The 19248-nt window shown below is 49.9% G+C and overlaps 3 protein-coding genes across 3 annotated transcripts; 1 reads left to right on the top strand and 2 right to left on the bottom strand.

Moving 5' to 3' along the window:
* Window positions 1-2956: 2956 nt before the first annotated feature.
* Window positions 2957-5345, bottom strand: J7337_000589 (uncharacterized protein; the record flags this gene model as incomplete). Its single annotated transcript, XM_044818338.1, has 2 exons — window positions 2957-3973; window positions 4071-5345. The coding sequence occupies 2 exons, from the start codon at window positions 5343-5345 to the stop codon at window positions 2957-2959; spliced, it is 2292 nt and encodes a 763-aa protein (XP_044686040.1).
* A 9304-nt stretch (window positions 5346-14649) lies between these two features.
* Window positions 14650-16215, top strand: J7337_000588 (uncharacterized protein; the record flags this gene model as incomplete). The annotated part of the gene is made up of 1 exon (XM_044818337.1): window positions 14650-16215. One exon carries the CDS (start codon window positions 14650-14652, stop codon window positions 16213-16215), a length of 1566 nt encoding a protein of 521 aa, XP_044686039.1.
* An 830-nt stretch (window positions 16216-17045) lies between these two features.
* Window positions 17046-19248, bottom strand: J7337_000587 (uncharacterized protein; the record flags this gene model as incomplete). The annotated part of the gene is given in 4 exon segments (XM_044818336.1): window positions 17046-17051; window positions 17071-17956; window positions 18013-18409; window positions 18462-19248. 4 exon segments carry the CDS (start codon window positions 19246-19248, stop codon window positions 17046-17048), a joined length of 2076 nt encoding a protein of 691 aa, XP_044686038.1.

Raw genomic sequence — 19248 nt, 5'->3', positions numbered from 1 at the left:
TGCGCACATGGCAAAGTCTCTATCAAAGTCTTTTTTGTTGCTTGTCAATTAATTAATCCAATATCTTTGCCTGTACCTGAGTGTCTAAAGTAAGGTAGTATCTTAACAACTTAGACAATTTCCGCTTTAGAGGTGCTACATCCCCGCAAACTCATCCCACAACAAGCTATAGGTAGGCACTAAATTTGCTGTTGCTGTCCCATTCGCTGCTAATGAGGCTGTCATGTTTACAATTTCTAGCGACGCTTCCTTGACGTAATGCTGCCCGCTGCTGTGGAGGTACGCAATCTGCAGGTCTTGTTCAGCCATTTCCACTTTAGGTAATTTCTGGGGACCCGGCTCCCGGGCATGCTCCGGCTTTGACATTTCTGCAAGGCACGCACCGCTGCCGTGTTGTTGATGCCCAGTTGATCCATCGGCCAATGTGTCCTGACGATAGCTTCATTCCCTTTCTCTAGGTGGTCACGGTATTTTGCGTCTCCTTCATCACCCACCCCTTGGCCCTGACTCGCCTCAATCTCGTTCACCGGGGCCGGGGTTCCATCATGCGGCTCATCCTTGAAATGGCCGGTTTGTGAGCTCTTCCCCAAACTTCACAATGGCCTCATCTTGCCGACAACGGATGGTAATTTTGCTTCATCTCGACATCTTCCACGTAGACTACTCCGTAGTGCTTCAGGATATACGGAAAGGAGATCAGCACACAATGACTCACCGGACCAGAATCTCCGTATGGATAATGACATGGACTCTCCATACCAAGGTAGTAAGTAACGAGGCTCTTCTCCACCTTGTAGAATCATCATGCCAAGTCGATCATGCCCTAGTCCCAAACAACATATGTTTCGTGACATACATCAGTCAACTAGTTATATGGATTCTTCATGTCCTTCGCTCCCGCTGTTAGCTCCGGATATATTCCCATTGCGAAGCATACGCCTGGCTTTATAGTACGCCCAAACAAAGGCCAGCGTGGATGAACGGGACACTGTCATTTCCAGGCCCAGCAGGATGTCATTTGGGTATGTGCCTCTGAACGATATCGCTAGCAACCATGTTATGCCGTGTCAGTCTATGTACGTACTTAGCTGGCAAGTATGATTTGGAGCCGCTTCTTGGGTAGCCGCCAGCAATGCGTCTCGCTTCTTTTCCTTCTTTCTCAATGAGCGTTGGCTACTTTGTTCAGTCTGGAATTGTAGATAGCAATACATCCATCCCCTCGCTCTACTGCCAAGGTCATATCAGCTTGGGGAGACAGTCAATCGTAGAATGTTAGGACAGCTGTTACCTGCAACACTTTTTCGACGTATCTTCCCATGATCCGATGATCCTCAATCGGGGCGTCCAGACCTGATGCACCATCACAAGAAAGTCATAAGACATTAACAAGGTGATGATATTTGATGATATCCTGTGGTAGGAGTTAGTTTGAGATGTAAAGACCGATCTTTAAAATTGTATCCTCCTCACGACACAAGTGTCCAGTGCGGGCCGTGCAATTCAGCTACCCTAAAGTTAATAGATAACCCCTCAACCCCGCCAACATGATGAACTACCAGGTCTTGCTTGTCATGACAGCCAGTATGATTCTTATGATTCTTATGATTCTTATGATTCTTATGATTCTTATGATTCTTATGATTCTTATGAATGAATGAATGAAACAACAATGGCAGACAAAATATCCATGCTCATGCAATCCGAACTCACACACATTACAATAATCCATTGCGCTTCCTACAGTAGACAGTACTCCGAAGCAAGCTTACCTATACCTACCATCCATTAGCAATCGCGAGCTGCTGATAGTAATCGTGATAATCATCCACCTTTCATGGGCAGCATTAATACAGCAGCACCCAGGAGGTTTCAATACTAGCAGAAGCCTCTTGTTTCTCGACATAATTTTTTCTTTCTTTTATAATGAAACTATTGTACAACATTTGAAACTGGAATAAAAAAACTCCGTATTTCTTTTGAGCAAAACTTGGAGAGTCCCCTCCAATATCAGAAACCATGAGTAAAATCAGAACCAAGTCCAAATTGAAACCATCCTTGAACCCCTTTCATATGCAGTCGAGAAAAAAAAGAGATGCTGCAGTTCAGCTAAATGTCACCGTACGCCCATATGCTTTTCCACCCATGCCTTTTTCTTTCATCCGGGATGACGATGATAACCCTTTTAAATATGCCGTCGTAATCGACCACCCCCCGTGAACATCCAGTGTAGCGGGTATAGCAATCATCCAGCAACACTTGCCGCTCGCCTCTTGTGACCTATGACTACAACTACCCAGCACCAGTCGCACTCCCTCGAATGTAGTGCTGGTTCTGGCGCACTCCTTTCCAACTTGTAGCGTGCCTTCGCATTTCACAAAACCATCCTTGGAATACGCCCCAACAGAAACCAATACATCAGGCTATTAAGCCAACCTTCATCCCGAATTCTCCTCTCCAATGGTTACTGGCTTTTCATTATAGCCTCGTACACCAGGGTATCGTATAGCTGTGGCTCATGTACGTCGTTCTCTTCCTTCAAGCGATTCTGATAGGAGGTGATCTTAGGCATAGACTCCGTGTCGCTATGACGTACAACGCAAGTTCCTATCAAGCACTCGCCGACCACCCGTTTGCTCCCTGGCCCAGAATAGCCGAGTGCTATATGTGAACCCTTGAGGCATCCACACGGCCTGCTTCACTCAAGACCTATGAACAAACGAAATCGCAATCGTAACATGCTCTGGTTCATGGTGAACATGACACTAGCTCCGGGCCACAGCATGAAAATCATAAACACTTATAAATCTGGATCGCGTCATTCGTATCGACCCAGTGGGGAACAAAAGGAAAAAAAAGAAGGGGGGGAGGGGGGGGAACTCTCTCATATACGCCACTTTGCAAGCATGAAAATGATAAGAGATCTCTGCCACAGCCGGTACTCCATTCCGCTGGGGGGCTACGATTGCGTTGTGTAAGCCTCCCCACTATGCACACCGTTGGTAAGCGGCGCAGTTTGCTCAGCATTACCGTTGGTCAAAGCTTCAACGCTGGTGACTTGGACTTCACCCTGAGGGCCAACAAGGGGAATTGTCCCGGAAGGTGAGAAGTCGGGAACAGCCGCAGAAAGCTGCGTGTTGCCATTTGGAACAACGCCGTTTGCGTCGTGTGGTGCGAATTGTTGGAGAGCATGGCCATGAGGATAAGCATGTGCGCCATATGGCAAAACAGCGATGTCGTCAAATTGGCCGCCAGGGAAATGGTAGTGTCTGTTCTTGAAAGTGACGCTTGAAGGGCCAGCATTGCGGGCCAGCTCATCTCGATTTTCCATAGAATAAACGAAATGCTCCCAGTTGTGTCGCCGACGTAGTCGCTCACACTCATCGTCGCCAACCACGTAGTCGACTTCGGTCGAATCCTCACAAGCAGCACGGATGATGTTCATGTCCACAGTCAGCTGCTTGATGCGCGAGAACGCACTAATGAAGTGGAGAGGGACGAATCCCTGGGAGTCCATGCGCTGTCGAAGGTACTCGTCTTTGCAGAGGTTCTCAATGGAGAAATAATATTCAATTTGAGTCTTGATCGTGAGGACGAGCAAGTTATCAAATGGAAGGGAGTGGAAAGGGACTGCACCCATGGGCGCGGCCATGGAATAATCATATGGCGAATACTGAGCTTGCACAACAGGCATACGAGATCCGCCGTTCGGCACTGATACACGATGGAAGTTGTTAGCGCCATTGCGACCACGGCCTCGCTGAGAAGGAGGCGTGAACATGCCACCATGACCACCCTGTCGCAAGGGGGGGCTGTAACCCTGAGATCTAGCAGCGTTGGCGCCTTGGCCATGAAATCCGGATGCAGAGATGGCATGCTGAGATTGTGAATGGCCGTGATGGGCACCCCGTCCTCGGTAATTGCCTCGACCTCTCTCACTGCGGCCATCATGCCTGTCTCGAGTTTGAGAAAACTCCTATTACAAAAGCAATCAGTACACGTCTTATACAACAAATGCACTTGCGCAATCTCAAGATAGCTGTGCTCCACAGGGACATCATCGTAATACTCACCGAAGACTGGGCTGTCGTATCTTTGGCCTTCTCGGAACCAGTGCTGGCAGGGGCCTTTTTCTGACCGTTAACACCATCCGATGCTCCGCGTTTGACGGCTGCCATTTGCGATGCGGCATTGTTGGTGTTGTCTTTGGGCTTGGTGTCATTGGTCTTGTTGGCAGGCGCGGTAGAAGCGGTTTTATCCGCTACGCCGTTGGCCATGCTTCGAGGAGCGGCATCTCGGTTACCACGAGCACCACCCCGTGGCTTAGAGCCACGCATTTGAGGAAGCTGGGTTTCGAAGCTGACTGTGGGGACATAGTCCATAGCCACCCATTTCTGTCGGGGCTTTGACGCGCTGCCATCTTCTTGACTGTCCTTATCAGAGCGGTCTGATTTCTCAGGTGTCTTGTCTGCGACCTTCTTCTTACTGTCCTCCTTAATAGCCGTGATTGCAGTTTCAGGAGTTGGCCATGCTGTAGAATCCTCGACGGATGGGGGAACCTCGTTCTTCCCATCCTTCTCATGTATGCGCGACCCCCGTGGGCCATTGCGCTCCGGCCGCACAGTACTGGCCGGCTTTTGCTGAGTCTTGATGCCATTTGTATACGGCGTTGTAGTAGATTCCTCGGTCTTCTTCTCATCCCGAGATGAAGTGCCATTCACTGTAGCTTCTGCAGGTGTGGGAGCAGATTTGACAGACTTGGCCTGCTGGGCCTCCTTTCGCTTATGCCAGATGTTGACGCTGGGGATAGGTGCTTCTGAGAGCTCAACCTTGGGGGCCTCAGGGGCTGCTTCCTGCTCCTTTTCTGTCGTCTGATCACTGGGTTGCTTCTCAGAAGTCTTACCCTTCTTATTTCGCCTAGACTTTCGGGAGTCCTGCTCGTCTACAGACCGGGCAGTAGTGCTTGATGACCCCGGTGTCTTCTCGTTTCGTCGCCACGGGCGCTCTAGCCTTCCAGAATCATCTTCGCGCCTCGAGTCTGTTCGTCTACTTTGTGTCGACTCGGAGCGGGCATCGCTCTCGGATCCAGGTATACTCTCGAGGCCTTGCTTTTCAGAGAAGGCAGCGCGTTGCTCCGTGGTCTCAGGAGCTTCAGAGTTGGCGTTCTCAGTGGCAGCAGCAGTCGACTTCACGTCGGTTGCGGGAGACTGAACATCGTCATCGGCAATGGATGCTCGCGCGTCCTGGGAAGGAGCAGCAGTATCGGCGACAGCTACAGGATTCGAAACAGGGGCAGTGCCTTGACCCTTCGCAGCTTGTGCGTAGGAAAATGTCGATTGATTGGCCATTTCGTTGGACTCAACGATGGCGGATGGACTCATTTCAGGTTGAGCCTTGTAGGATAGGCTTGCCGTCTTAAACTGGTAGGAAAGTTCTGGGCTGAAGGTGCCGAAATCACCTTGGTCACAATAGAAAGAATAATCAATGTATTGCTCAGGGATCGAAAACCCCAGGATGTCTCTCAACCCCTTGCACGCAAGGAGAGAGGCAAAGCACCCACGTGCGATACAGCGACTATCTGTAGACCTCTAAATATTGAGGACGCAGGGATATAAGATTCTCGGACAACGAGTCGAAATTCGGGGGTGCGTATCGAGTACGAGGGTGTAAAACCGAGAGTCAGGTCTCCGTTGAGCCGAGGTCTTCAGGCCAAAATGGACGACCAGTAAGTCGGTTGGATTGTGGGCGAAAGCCGTGACAGATGTTTCTTTCTGATGGAAGAAAGAGGGAAGGATTCTACAATGTCGTAGAGGCGTTTATTGAATCGAAAATTGGCAGCCTAGGGCAGTAGGCGACCAAGTTTCGACGAAGGGAGGCAACAGGGAAAAAAAGTAAGGTTGGCGTGAACAGTAGGTAATTTCGAGGCAGTAAACCCAAAAATGCTTATGCTACTAATGGCTGTCCTGCTTTGCCTGCCTGCTCTCGTAAATAGGAAATAAGAGCGTGTCGGACAAGAACGACGTGTCGATTGAATGAACTCGTAGCCTAGAATCAGACACCAGAAACAGAACCGAGGCCGGTGTATTCGCTTGTTACGTTGCTTCGTCGCGAGGGTATCGGGAGAAATAGCACAAGGCCAAGCGGCGGCGGGGATGGTTTTGGTTATGATCGATGGTGGGCTTAGAAATGATTCCGAGGATAGGTAGGCAGGGGAAGAAGGACGAACGAGGGAGGAGGGGGGAAGGATGAGGCAAAGAGACGTAGTATTCGTAAACCAATACAAACTTATCCTCAGCGGCAACTCTTTTCTAAATTGAGTAGGCGAGAAGTTGTGGTTTACAGAAAGAGGGCACACGGATACCAGGGAATGAGAAAAAGAAGGCCGGAGGTTATTTTTTGCGTTGTGTGAATAATAAATTTTTTCCCTGCACTTCTTTCCCCTCTCTGATCCGCAGACGGGCGGTACCACAGAAATATACCGCGACTAAGTGATTTAGAAGGTACCGCTGCGCCGAGCGGGAATCCTTGGGAGATGGACTTGGGAACGGGTTCGGGTTGAAAGGATAGAGGGACATTCTTTTCCGCTCTGGGGCCCTTTTTATTATTATTATTTTTTCTTCTCCCCACGCGAGACGCCCATGAACACATAGAACGATAATCAATATTCTTTCCATGTTACTCTTCCTCTTCTTATTTGATCTTGGCTCATTTATTTCTACGATACTCTGCATGTACTTACTCGACACTAACAGCAGTTTAATTATCAAACACCGAATACGGCACTCTAACATCCAATCGTATTCTTCTTCCATGATTTGCATGTTTGTCATTGACTGACTGATAGAGATGCATAGTAGGACTTACATCACTGATATGCCTAACTATAATCAGTGAATGCATGCATCCATTGTTCAAGTAACCCAAGTCAGCGATGGGGTTCTGCATATCCACCGAGTAACAATACATACCTTGAGGGCCTCTCACTGTATCGCTGACCCGAGCCTTATTGACAAAAGCCCTGCGGCCGACGCCCCGGCACTGAACACCATACCAACCTGCCTCGGGTTCATCTTTCAGTGGGATGCAAGGCAAGGCTTCCTATTCTCGCTTGCGTTCCACTCTGGATGCACCTCACTGTCAGAAGCCGCCGTCATCCATGGATGGATGTCATGGCACCCGAGACCCCGAAGAGGCCTGCAAACAAGGGCATGATGAGTAGCTAAGGTACCTCTTCAGCCGGAGCCGGATGACCGTGACGGGTGGAGTTGCGCGAATATAAATCGGCTTTTCTGAAGTACCTTTGTTATTACTGTACCCATGCGATCGATTATTTACCCTTTCGCTTTACCATGTTTGCTCTGTTGAGCGTGTTTTCGTCATCTGGTACCAGCTGCGTACACAGTGAGCTGGCCGTGCTATGTTTCATGCGTAGAAATTTGCAATTACCACAAACACACCAGACATAACCATGTCTCTGCAGGTCTCTTTTGTCCGGGAAAGCCTGATCTGCGTGGGCAATCTGGAGGTTAGTCGTTACATACATACACCCTCGGAGCTGGTAATAGTCTTGGCGGTTACTCTGTTTTCTCTATAAAGGGCAGTCCGCCAGGTCCAGTGTGTGACATTTAATGAATCCCCCGGAACTCGTGTAAGAAGCCAGACTTTATTGCAAATAAAAACACACAGAGCCAAAAATCAGGACGCTTAGTCTACGGTAACGGTCTAGAAATTCCCCAACTTCTGGCTACACATCAGGTCACGTTCGATCCACGAGCACGCCAAGAAGCAAATCAGCAGGTTGTCAACAGGCAGAGCAAATATATGAGAATCTGCATACGTCTCGAAAGACCACCCATGCAGATGTTTACACAAAGGGCAGCAAGGCATCCATTAGTCATGAATCTCATCAGTTTCGAATAATAATCACCTAGGCAGCTCAATAACAAATCGAGAGATACGAATCGTAAATAGGTATAGGTAGTTCGTGCGCTAATTGTATTCATAACGCAAAAGCCTAAACGTAAGGCCATTACAGCATACGTCATTGCATTTGTGAAGCTGCCAAGGTATCTGATTAATAAGGTTAATTTCTGTCGATTTTAGAAGAACTTTTTTCTGATTTAACACCGTTGTATTCAAAGTACTAGGTAACCATTCAGCGATAAACCTGCGTACCTACCTAGTAATCTTCCAACTCTGAGGTTTCATTCACTTTACATCCAAGTAGCTGCAGAATCCCAGGTTTCATTACAAACCAATGCCAAACTTGTATATGGGTTTGTTCATTGGATACAGCACCTGACAAGTTGCCCGAAAGGGCAACGATTACCTAATCGCCAATCACCACATGGAAACTGTCTGATACTGGTGCAAAATCCTCAAGTAGGTACCTTAGTAGTCTGGGACTTGATTATATACTAGGAAAACAGAGATTAAGACCATGTGAGGACATGAATGGGTTTACTGTGTCAAACGATGACTGGAGTACTTTGACTGGGTACATACCATAACAAGACTCAAACTTGATTACAAGTATGCTATGTATAATGACAAAAAAAATTATACATAGGCATTTGCTTTTATCCTAAATCGACAGCTGTTCTCGTAAAACCGTTCTACTGTTGCCTGAATCCATGGCGTTATGATCAAGTTGCTGCTAATGTTACACAAGTCAGAGAGTTGGTGTACAGGAGGACTTGGGTCCTTGGAGCCTAGAAACATCGTGAAACGTATTAAGTACGAAAATTCTGTACTCCTTGTAGTCAAGGGACTTTTCTAGCCAGTCATCCATGCTGTTGCTTGCCTTGCACCAAACGATGTGGCAAAGCGCAGTCCAGTAGATCCCATAGGGAAGTAACTGATCAAGTACCAGAGCAGACAGGCAAGTTGAACGAGAGCGGAGAATAAGGTGAGAATGGTGCTGTGAAGCTTTCGGTATGTTAGTAAAATCTTCAGCCCATTGCAAGCTGGACCTCACCTTCAAGGCAAACACCAGGGTTAACGTGATAGAGCCGAAGTACGCCGCAGTAAACGGCAGTCGAGGTGTCGAAAGAAGGTGATAAACGTAGTTCATGGGGCCCATTACCGCAGCGAAGGAGGCCAGGAACATTAGTGATCCAACCGACCATCTGCATTGCCCCACATTAGTCTCTAAATGGGATTCTGAAATTCACCATGTTGAATCTACGACATCATATCATGGGGAAAACTAGTCACAATCAAGGCGGTCTCATAGTAGCGAGGCCGCGTGACATAGACTGACAAGTGATATAGGGTGAAGGGGGCAGACTGAAAGGGTTGTGCATGGGTTTCCGACTTACAATATGACAAACTTGCGTGGCCTGAGAGAGAGTACGGGGAATAGAGTGAAGCAGATGACGAAACATGCCACAGCAGCGAGGTTACAAGCCCCAAAGATCAACAAGCGATCCCATCGACTAACTGCCAGTTGGGTTAGTGGCTTCTAACCACGAGGTATGTCATCCGCATCACATGCATGGTTCAAGGCATGGCTCAGATGCAATGCACATGTCCCGCTGCAGGGGTGCTCGACGACGATAGGTAAAGAACATCCAGGGCTGACTCACGAACAAACCATCCTTCCTCTTCTTCACGTCGAGTGGGCGCAGGGAGAGGTGCGCCGGAGCTTTCGGTGGTAGGTAGACGGACATAACCGCTGCCTCCTTGGAAGGGATTCAAACTCTGAAGTGAGGAGAGTAACCCGCTCTGCTGAGCAGTATTTACTGGCTCATCACGGCGACTCCAGCCGAGGGAGTTTATCGAGTCTCTGAAGGAGGAAGAGGCCATAGCAACAGGGGACCAGAGGGGCGGAAACGTAAGGGACAGGTTCAGCGATCGCGGGACAGGGACGGAGCGGCTAGGTCGATCGTGCGGCGCAGGTTCAGGTTCAGGATGAGATCCAGATTCGGGCTGGAGGTCGAGCTCGTAGACGCGGTGGAGGGTGGGATGGGATTAACGCAAGACGGGCGACGAAGGCGGCCTCGTATAAAACTAATAATATAACTTGGAACAGCAATATCCACTTCCTTGGAAAATCTGGCATCGTGGTTGATGTGGTCAGTCGACGAGTACCCATGATATAGAGGCAGAGCCTTGGTTAACAAGGCGGACAAAGCTGGCTGCCTACCGCGATCTGTCGCCTATAGAGCTTAGACCTGTCGTTGACGATGTTGCTTTACGCAAGGTGACAGTAACCTCAATAGGCACGAAGGACTACGAGTCCTCTGGGGCTGAGGTTGGAGTGTTGGGGCCAAGGGGGTTGCAGGCGACCGCGCGTACCGCTCGAAAATGGCGAAGGTGGCAGCGATAAGAGCAAAGGCAGATAGATGCGTGACAAAAGTCGACCGGAGTACCTATGTTGCGCGCCAAAGAGAAGAGAATGGGGATTGTGGTCTATCGGGGCGTTTGGAAAGGGATGATGTTGGTCGTTGATAGTGGAGGGCGGCACTAAGCTGGGAAGTTGATGGGTTGGGGTTGGGTGTGTGGTTCTATCCTTGGATTGGATCCCATCAATTCCTGTAATGCCCTCCTCTCAGAAGCATTTGCTGAGGTTAGGCAGCGCAGGAGATTATATGATTGGCTGCGTGAGAGTGGAAACGAGCCTGGGGGGTCTGGTGCCACCTGTGGCTCCCCTATCTTCCTTGCACGGGCCGCCTTTGATTGATGGAAGCCTCAAGCGGACACTTTTGGCGGGGACGGGAAGGATCATGCATGACACAGAGGCATATGGCCAGGGATGGGAAGGCTTCAGAGTCAGAGCTCAGAGCTTCTGTCTGGATCTTTCGGAGCTGAGCTGAGCTTGGGGCCTTGCAGGATAGAGCCTGAGACGCACCTGGAGGTTTCAGAGATCTTGAGGCTGATCATAGGCTTTTTGCCCAAGCTAAAAAGAGCCAACCGCATATCACACATCCACGGCTTCACAAGCACAGCCAACATATTCTCTTTCAGTGCAAGGCTTTAGAAGTTGAAACAAATCTACATACAGGAAAGGGTCCAGGCGGGAGTGGAGCGGGAGGACGGAGCGCTCCATGTTTACTGCTACCACTTACCACTTGAGGATCGGACCGTAGAGGGCCGGACACGATCCGTAGGGAGACTAAGACGAGAGATTGTAAGAGCAGTCTGATTGATACCATACCCTCCATGATGAACGAGCCCGCACCAAGGTTCTTCCCTATATGTAACAACACCGAACGTGGGCGGAAAACACTGCTAGAAACCTTTGGACTCTCGTCTAGGTATACGAATGTCACCAGGCCGACAAGAGTCAAGTCAAGTCTCCCCGAACCACTCCGCTCAGTGATTCTCACGACAACCAGACGCTTCGAGATATTCTGCGACAATGATGGTGGGCTTCGAGCTGGGGCGCGTGGCCAGGGAGAGGGAAGAAGGATGGGAAAGTGTCCAGCGCATGACCGAGCACAGAAGAAGAGGTTCGAGGGAGGGGAGTCGATTGCATGTAGCAATTCCCGATGAGTCCTGAAAGTCCCAGACAGTAGGTTGGGCTTGGTGTCTTAAATCCCAAGTCACGTTCAGCCTGGCGCCCACACACACAGTCGCATCCACACCCTCCCCTGTCTTTTCTATCTTGCATCAACTCTCAGATGGAGACCGGACATAGCAGAAAAAAGCGGCCACCATTACCGCCAACTTTCTGGATCTACTGGTATAGCCAAGTCCAATTCCAGCTTCCATACAACTACATGGGGACCAGTGACCACGGCCTCCACGTTTGGTCCGAAATACATCATGTCAGGTGGGCGAGAGACGATAAGAGTTGTACATCTGACTTGACGGCTATGGCTAGTATTTTTAGCCTATTCCTGGGAGTATAAATTAGGGGACCATGGTGCCTTAGCCTCAGGTCAAGGATTGTTGATCTCATCTTGCAGCAGCTGTGTTAGAAAGGACCTTACTCCTTGAACTGGCCTTTCCAGTTATCAACAAAATCTGGGACTTGATCGTACGGAGACGGACTTTGAAGGAGTAAGCACAGCCAGCCATAGGGGACGAAGAGAAGGACGAGCGAGAGTCGATGTCAAGAGCAAGGCTAAAAACAGAACAAGAAGAGAAATCCACTTGATCATTCGAAACGCAGCTATCCGTTGAGTCAGTCTATTTGATCGGCGTCCATACCTACCACGTTCGTGAGAGTTACCACTACGAGAGACGGGAGACCCTTTTGGTGCTTGGGCTTGTTCGTATCGGATCTTTATCGACTACTAACTATAACTCACTTACACCGGCCACCTACCCCCCTTTGGATCATCAGCCACGACCAAGTGTCGTCTTGCACTTGACCCTTGACCGACTTTATTGCCAGTCATATTGTACTTACACTTACGCCACCCTCCCTTCTAAGCCATCACCTGTCCCCGAGCTTTAGGACCCTCCGACCTATATTGGAGGCGCCATAAATACAATAAGACGTCAGACCGCTTGCTCTTGAACGTCACCGTCAATCGAGAACGCTCATCTCGGCCCAAGTTGGTCTTTTATGCACGATATCCGATCCTGCCGCCGTGTTTGCGCCATCCACCAACTTTATCATATCACACTTGTCTGGACACAGATCTCGAAGTTTCGCTAACTTTGTCTGTGTGCTCGAATAAATTAGAACGCATCCCAAGGCAGACAGCAAGGCTTTTTCTTCTACTTCTTTTTTTAAACCTTCAATACTTCAATCGTGAGAGTTTCGACTGCGAGTTCGCTCCTTGTCCTCAAACTTGAGCTTCAGTGCGGCCTCACATCATCCCCGAGGACAGGCTTTAACGTCCATCTATCACATCACCGTACATTACGGACCTGAACCCTGCATTTCGGCGCCCCGCTGCTACTCACATCCACATCCTTCCATTTCCCGATTTGGACAACCACCTCGACCACAGCTCAAGCAACACCAGCAACACTTCGAATACAACTCGGGTACTTTATCCTGCTTCGTCCGCTCAACTCGACTTACCACAGCATTGCCTCTCAAGATATTATTGTATCGCCTACTCTAAGCCGCATTATCCGCCTCGGCTATCGTACCGCATCGCATCCATATAAGTCGACTGTGCAAGCTCAATACCACAGCTGCTTCCATGCCTTCTGCGCATTTGTGTGCCTCAACTACACTTGGTGAGTAGAATAGTTCATTATTCTTTTCTGCCCGGTTGCCTGGCATGCTATACGTATGCTCTGGTCCGGTTGTGCTGCCCAGACAAACCCCTACCAACCGCTTGGACTTTCGTGGAAGGACGACGCATCATAGCCTCATTATCTGCATCCCCCCTCCCCAGCGATCTTTGTCTCTTTGTTATACAAGCCGTTTGCCCAGCTTTTCAACTTGCTACATTCCTCTTATTATTGTCGTTGTCATGACCCGTTACCCACGATCTTGCCGGCTTGTTTCATTTCCCTTCTGAATATCTTGTTTCCCTCCCTATATCCCGTCGCGACTGAGGTGCGCCGAGCTACGAGGTACAAGTGACATACCGAAACCGTGGCCCACCCCCTCTTCTGATTCGGGTGCCACACACACATCACATTTCGCGCTCTCATCGCCCAAAACCAAGACCTCCATCATCCTTCTTCCTCTAGCTGCGACTCAGACAACCGTATTCCAGAACTACATTGCTGACTGGTCATCTCACCATTCCAAGAACAGCCACTAAAACCCTGAATCCGAATAAACACTCTTCACCGCCTAGCTCAACTAGGCTTATTCTTATCCCTTCCAAGTCTGCCGCTTCATCTACGACTCAGACAAAGACAAAGAACCCTTCAACTGCTTCTCCGACCGCCGTGTCCCCCGCGTCGACCATCCCACAGGACAGCATCTCCAGACTGCTGCTACTACTAATAACACTGGACTGGGGCTAGCACGGTACGTGCCAGACGATAGATTGGACCTTTTCGCCCGTGCGTTACAAAGTACTCCAGCCAAAGCGACCAAGCCCATTCTCTGCTTTTTGGCTTGCGGAGTACCTGCACCCCCAGAAAGCGCCCCCCAGCGCTTTAACCCCTTGTAGGTACCTGGCCCTTATGAACGGACGCCTGGAGGCCCTACACTCAGTGCCCACCATTTCAACCCCCTCCAACCCCGATCGTCTCCCTCCGACCCTCCGACTCACGACATTCATCTTTCCCACAATACCTTATCTGGCTTCAACTCCATCCGGGATATTTTTCGTTGCAGCGCTTGAATCAACACCCGCCTAGCACTCGCTATTCGTTTATGGACTGCAGATAGCGCACGCTCTGTGCTCTCCAAATCACAAATTCAGCTACAACACTGTCTGGTGAGTCAAACCTCGACCCCCGGCCATCCGCCCGCCACTTCCCTCCTTGCTGTAACCTCCGCGGCGATGGGCACCCCATATATGGATGCCCGCTTCCCATCGCCGAGCCGGTCTTCTTGACTTTGCATTTCCCCCGCTTTGCATTCCGCTCTGTCCTGACTTCGCTGACTCGAGCCCTTAACAGGCCGGTTCAAGCTTGAACTTCGTAACTCAAAACGTACCATCAACCTTAGCCGAACTGGTGTACGCCCACAATATTCCGCCCACATCCCCCCTCTTGCTAGGGCAACAACATCCGACTCTTCAACCACGATACAACAACCTAACCTCTATCATCACTGTCACAATGGCTCAGCACGGCTTCAACCAATTTGGCAACGGCCACAGCGGGGCGAGTATCGACCCTAACGATCTCGCCATGTCAGGTGGTTATTCTCCTTCATTCAACAACTTCAACTCGAACTCTGGAAACGGCACAAATGGATTCACGAATAGCTCCGCTATGTTCGATGATGATGAGCTTTTGGATGGTCTAAATGCACCTCCTGTTACCCAGTCCGGAATCGCGGGTCAGGGCCAGGACTTTTCAGGACTAAGTATGGGTGGCTTCTCTCAGAATGCATTCCCTCATCGTAACTCGGGTCTGCAAATCGACCAGTCACATATGAACGGGTACTCGAGTACCCCCGATGGAGATCCCATTCAAAGCCCATTCAATACTGGTTTCAACACCCAGTACCGACAAATGCAAGGCCACTCACTCGGTACCTCTTTGCATTCCCCATTATCCTACAACGAATCTCCACTGGCGGGCGCCATGAACGCCGATAGCAACGATCCGAACTTCCTCAACGCTAAAGCGAGAGCCAGAATGTCCCAGCAGATGCAGCGGAAGACATCCAATAGTCGTAGCCCTATGTCACCTATGACCCCCAAAACCGCTACCCTTCACGGAATGACAATTGGATCGCAGGAGTCTCCCGGTTTCGGCGGTCAAGCCATGAAGTCAGCCAATGGGCAGTGGCTCAACACCCCTGCTGGAAGCATCCCTGCATCTTACAATTCTGGGTACTCCTCTCCTATGCAGCCTGGTATGAATCAAATCAGTGAGGTTATGATGAAGGGTGGTACTTCGATGCCCGCGAAGCTTGGTGTCGCTTCAAACGCCGTTTCCTCTCAGGAGATGAAGAGGAAACGGCGCCGAGAGTCCCACAACCTTGTTGAACGTCGTCGACGAGATAACATCAACGAAAGGATTCAGGATCTCAGTCGGCTCGTCCCCACCCACCGTCTGGAGGATGAGAAGATCCGAAAGCTTATCCAGAACGGGACACCTCTCTCTCCATCGTTGACTGGAATCGCTAGCCCTCAAGCAACGTCTGGTCTCGCAGGACCAGGAGCTCGAAGAGCCACTGGAAACACCGCAGGTAATATCACGACAGGTCTCCCTATCGAGGACAAGGACAAGGGCCCCAACAAGGGTGACATCCTCAACGGCGCCGTCAGTTGGACGCGAGATCTCATGTGGATGCTCCATCTTAAACTTCAACAGCAGGAGGAGATGATGAACACTATCGCTGAACTGGGTGGGCACTTCCCCTTCGAAATGACAGAAGATGAGCGACGGATGCAAACCGAGCTCATGGACGCTATAACAAAGAGCGAGAACGGTACTTTCTCTTACTCGCGAACAGCTGGATCTGGTCTGCGAGTTCCTCACCATACCGATTATCGGGGCGACTCTCTGTCAGGCGGAGGAGGCAGCCTCGATCCTGTTGCCATCAGCCCGGATGACAACCTCGACTTGAATGACACCAACCAATTTTGGCACGATCCGGATGACAACAACAGTGGCCACGCTTCAGTCAACTTCAAAGAAGAGGATGAATATGACATGGATCTTACGCAGTAACGTGAGCATTTTTCTAGCCCACCTTATTTGGCCTTTTGGAGCATGTCTCCTCGAGCGCAGACCACAACTACAGTAGTTAGGTGTCCTATATTGCTTCCTTCAGGTGTCGGCGTTTCCGGAATGTGGTACTGGCATCATTCTCATCATTGCATGTCACTATCCTCCTTGGCTAAGCATTACAATGCAGGGCGGTTCAAGGGGCGTGATCTCTCGGTGTTTTTGGCATTCTCTCGGTGTTGTCTTTTTCCGTTTCGTTTTGGGGTACAGAAGGCTTGTGACTAGCCGCATTATATGGGATTACAGGGGCATGTCCGAAATACTTCCTTGTGCTGAAGGTGTTGATACTTGCTGGGTTTCCTTCTTATTTTTCTCCTTTCGAAGGTAGGCTGGCTATTGGTGTTGTTTTTCTTTTTTCTTTCATGTTACGATACCTTGGGTTACTTGATGCATTAAGTCTAGGGCAGTCAATGAATGGATACGAGGTCAAATCTCGAATGTATCTGGTTTAGGAATCTTCACTTCTCTCCACTCCCCCTTTCCTCCTTGCAGTCTACTACACATGGTGCTTTTTGGTCCAAATTTAGGTAACAAGGCGAATGGAAGTAGATCCTTTACTGTACTGGAGGAGTGCTCTGACTCGTTGTACGTGCTGCAGTTGTGCAGCTGTTTCGTTGCTTTTTATTGCCTAGATACCACAAGCGAGATACTTATCATTATAAATGTTTCTATCCATGACCACATCTCTACATTTGGACACGGAAACCGGGAAGCGTGCCGCAGGAATTTTAGCCAGCTGGGTCACCAATGACGGGTACATAACAAATACTCGCTCATAGCTGTCAGTGTGTTCCATACCAGCTTCCGCTTCATGTCCTCCTGTAAAGCGATGCGTTCCAAGGCACATCGGCCATCAAAATACTTGCACATAACCTGCCAGCTGTTTGCTAGTTTTTCGTCATTGAAACGACGGGCGATGGCGGACAGGTAGCGTGATTCCTTGCCGGTGGCCTTCTTGGCATCGAGGATGATGTGAGGTGTCAAGCCTTGGAGATGCGGGTGGTCGTTTACAGAGGGATGTGCCGTTGCGACTGGGACAGGCTTACGAGCATGTGCTGTCGCCTTTTCAGCAGCATCGCGCTGGGCTTTAGAGGCAATCCGTTCGAGACGGGCTTTCTCTGCGGCCTGCTCGGCAACGGTGGGGACATGAGAGCCGTCAGTGCCGGAGTGGCCTTCGGAAGACTCGGAGGTGCGTGGGACCGAAGCAGACGTAGAGGCATCGTCTTTGGCCTCTTTTTCTTTGCTTTTGTACGCATCTGCATCCGCGGCGGCACGGAGCTCCTCGGCTTCTATCTCGTACTCAACCTCGTACATGATTTCAGGCCAGACGACGACGTAGGCAAATGTACAGAGTTGGGTCACCCAACCGCGGCGCATGAGCCAGGAAAGCATAAGAAGATAGGTCGGGCGGTGGGCTTTGCTAGGCGAAAACTGCTTGTATGGACGAGGTGCTTGTGAGAGCTCAGCGAGGAAGTTCGGAAGTGGTGGAGCCAGGGGGAACGCTCTCTGCCATTCTAAAGTATCCATAGGAAGACGGGATAAGTCACTATTGGGAGATAGTATATATTGATCCTTGGCGTGGAGGGGAGGGATAGCAATGGCCCGACGCCAGAATATAAAATGCTGAGCATATTTTCGCACTTGGCCCAGAGTCAAGATGTTGCTTTGACCAACTTGGTAGAATCTATAGACATGTTGAGCTAAGTGAAGGGTCGGGGTCAGATGTGGTGGGTCACATACGATTGTGTTGGCTTTGACAGCCGTACAAATTCAACCATTGAGGCTGTAGTTGGGTCTGGATCAGCCTGGAGCTCGGCGATGATTTTCTTTTCATCATCAGTGAGTAGCAGAGCAAAGTTGCGATCAAGAAAACCAGGCTCCTCGAGGGCATCCTGACTGATGAAGGTATTGGCGGTGGTGAGCCAAAGGCCGCGCTGGGTCCCCTCTTCGCCCTGGGGGAGGTCATCGATGTAGAAAGGAATAGGAATCTGAACCGAAGGGGTCAGAGAGCCAGCTGCAGTATCGAGATGCAGAGCGGCAATCTTGTTTTGAGACACTGCCTCATATATATCGTGCATGGCAGCGGCCAGTGATGAGCTCTGAAGTATTTCTTTCCAAAGAACACTCATTCGTTTCCCTGATGAATGTTTAATTGTGAGTAATTTGATACAGTTTTGAGCAGAACATACGCTCCTCTCGCGCCTTGTCCTTGGCGACAAGTATTCGTTTCGACTCTTTCCACACAAATTCGCTATGTTGCTGGCTGTATTTGAAGGCCTTGCTAACCTTCTTTATAATGTGGTCGTACATGGATTCAACAACATCCTTAACTTCGTTACTGCTAGGGTTAAGGATGAAGACGAGGTTAAACATAGTCATGGAGCTGCGTTTCTCATCGTCCTTGTCCTTACCATCTTCCTTCTTGCCGTCCTTTTCCTCTACGGGTTGCTCAGGCGCCTTTCCTGAAGGTAGAGGATCGACCTCATGAGGCGCTGGTTGTTCTTCGTTGTACGCAGAGCGCTTATCAGCGCGGGATGCCTTCTTCGGCTTCTTCCATCTGCCATTTTCAGGGACGTGGATAGGGTAAGATACACAATATAGTGGATCTAATGACAGTTGAAAGAGCTTCTTGTGGTAGGGGCGGGCGGGAGTCAGAATTCCCGCAAGATCGCGAGCAGGGAAGCCTGCAACACGTTCCCACGGAACAATCTGAGATCCAGATTCAGTAAAAGAGTGCTCGTCTGCGTTGCGTCCTTGCTTAGGGAGAGGTACGTCGTCGGCAACATCCGAGAAGCTCTGCTGCGAGAGCCGTTCAAGAAGAATATCCTCAAGGTCGGCACCTGCAGAAGAACTTGGCTTGGAATGAGGTTCGATGTTTGCTGGGTAGTGGAACACAAATGCTGGGCCATCGCGAGAGCGATTGACTACAAGAGCAACAGCGAGGAAATTGTCGCTAGTAACACTCGGCACAGCCAT

The sequence above is a fragment of the Fusarium musae genome, chromosome 1 (assembly GCF_019915245.1).
Source record: "Fusarium musae strain F31 chromosome 1, whole genome shotgun sequence".
Lineage (NCBI taxonomy): Eukaryota > Fungi > Ascomycota > Sordariomycetes > Hypocreales > Nectriaceae > Fusarium > Fusarium musae.
The sequence above is the reverse complement of the archived record's forward strand: the minus strand, read 5'-3'. Positions and strand labels throughout refer to the sequence as shown.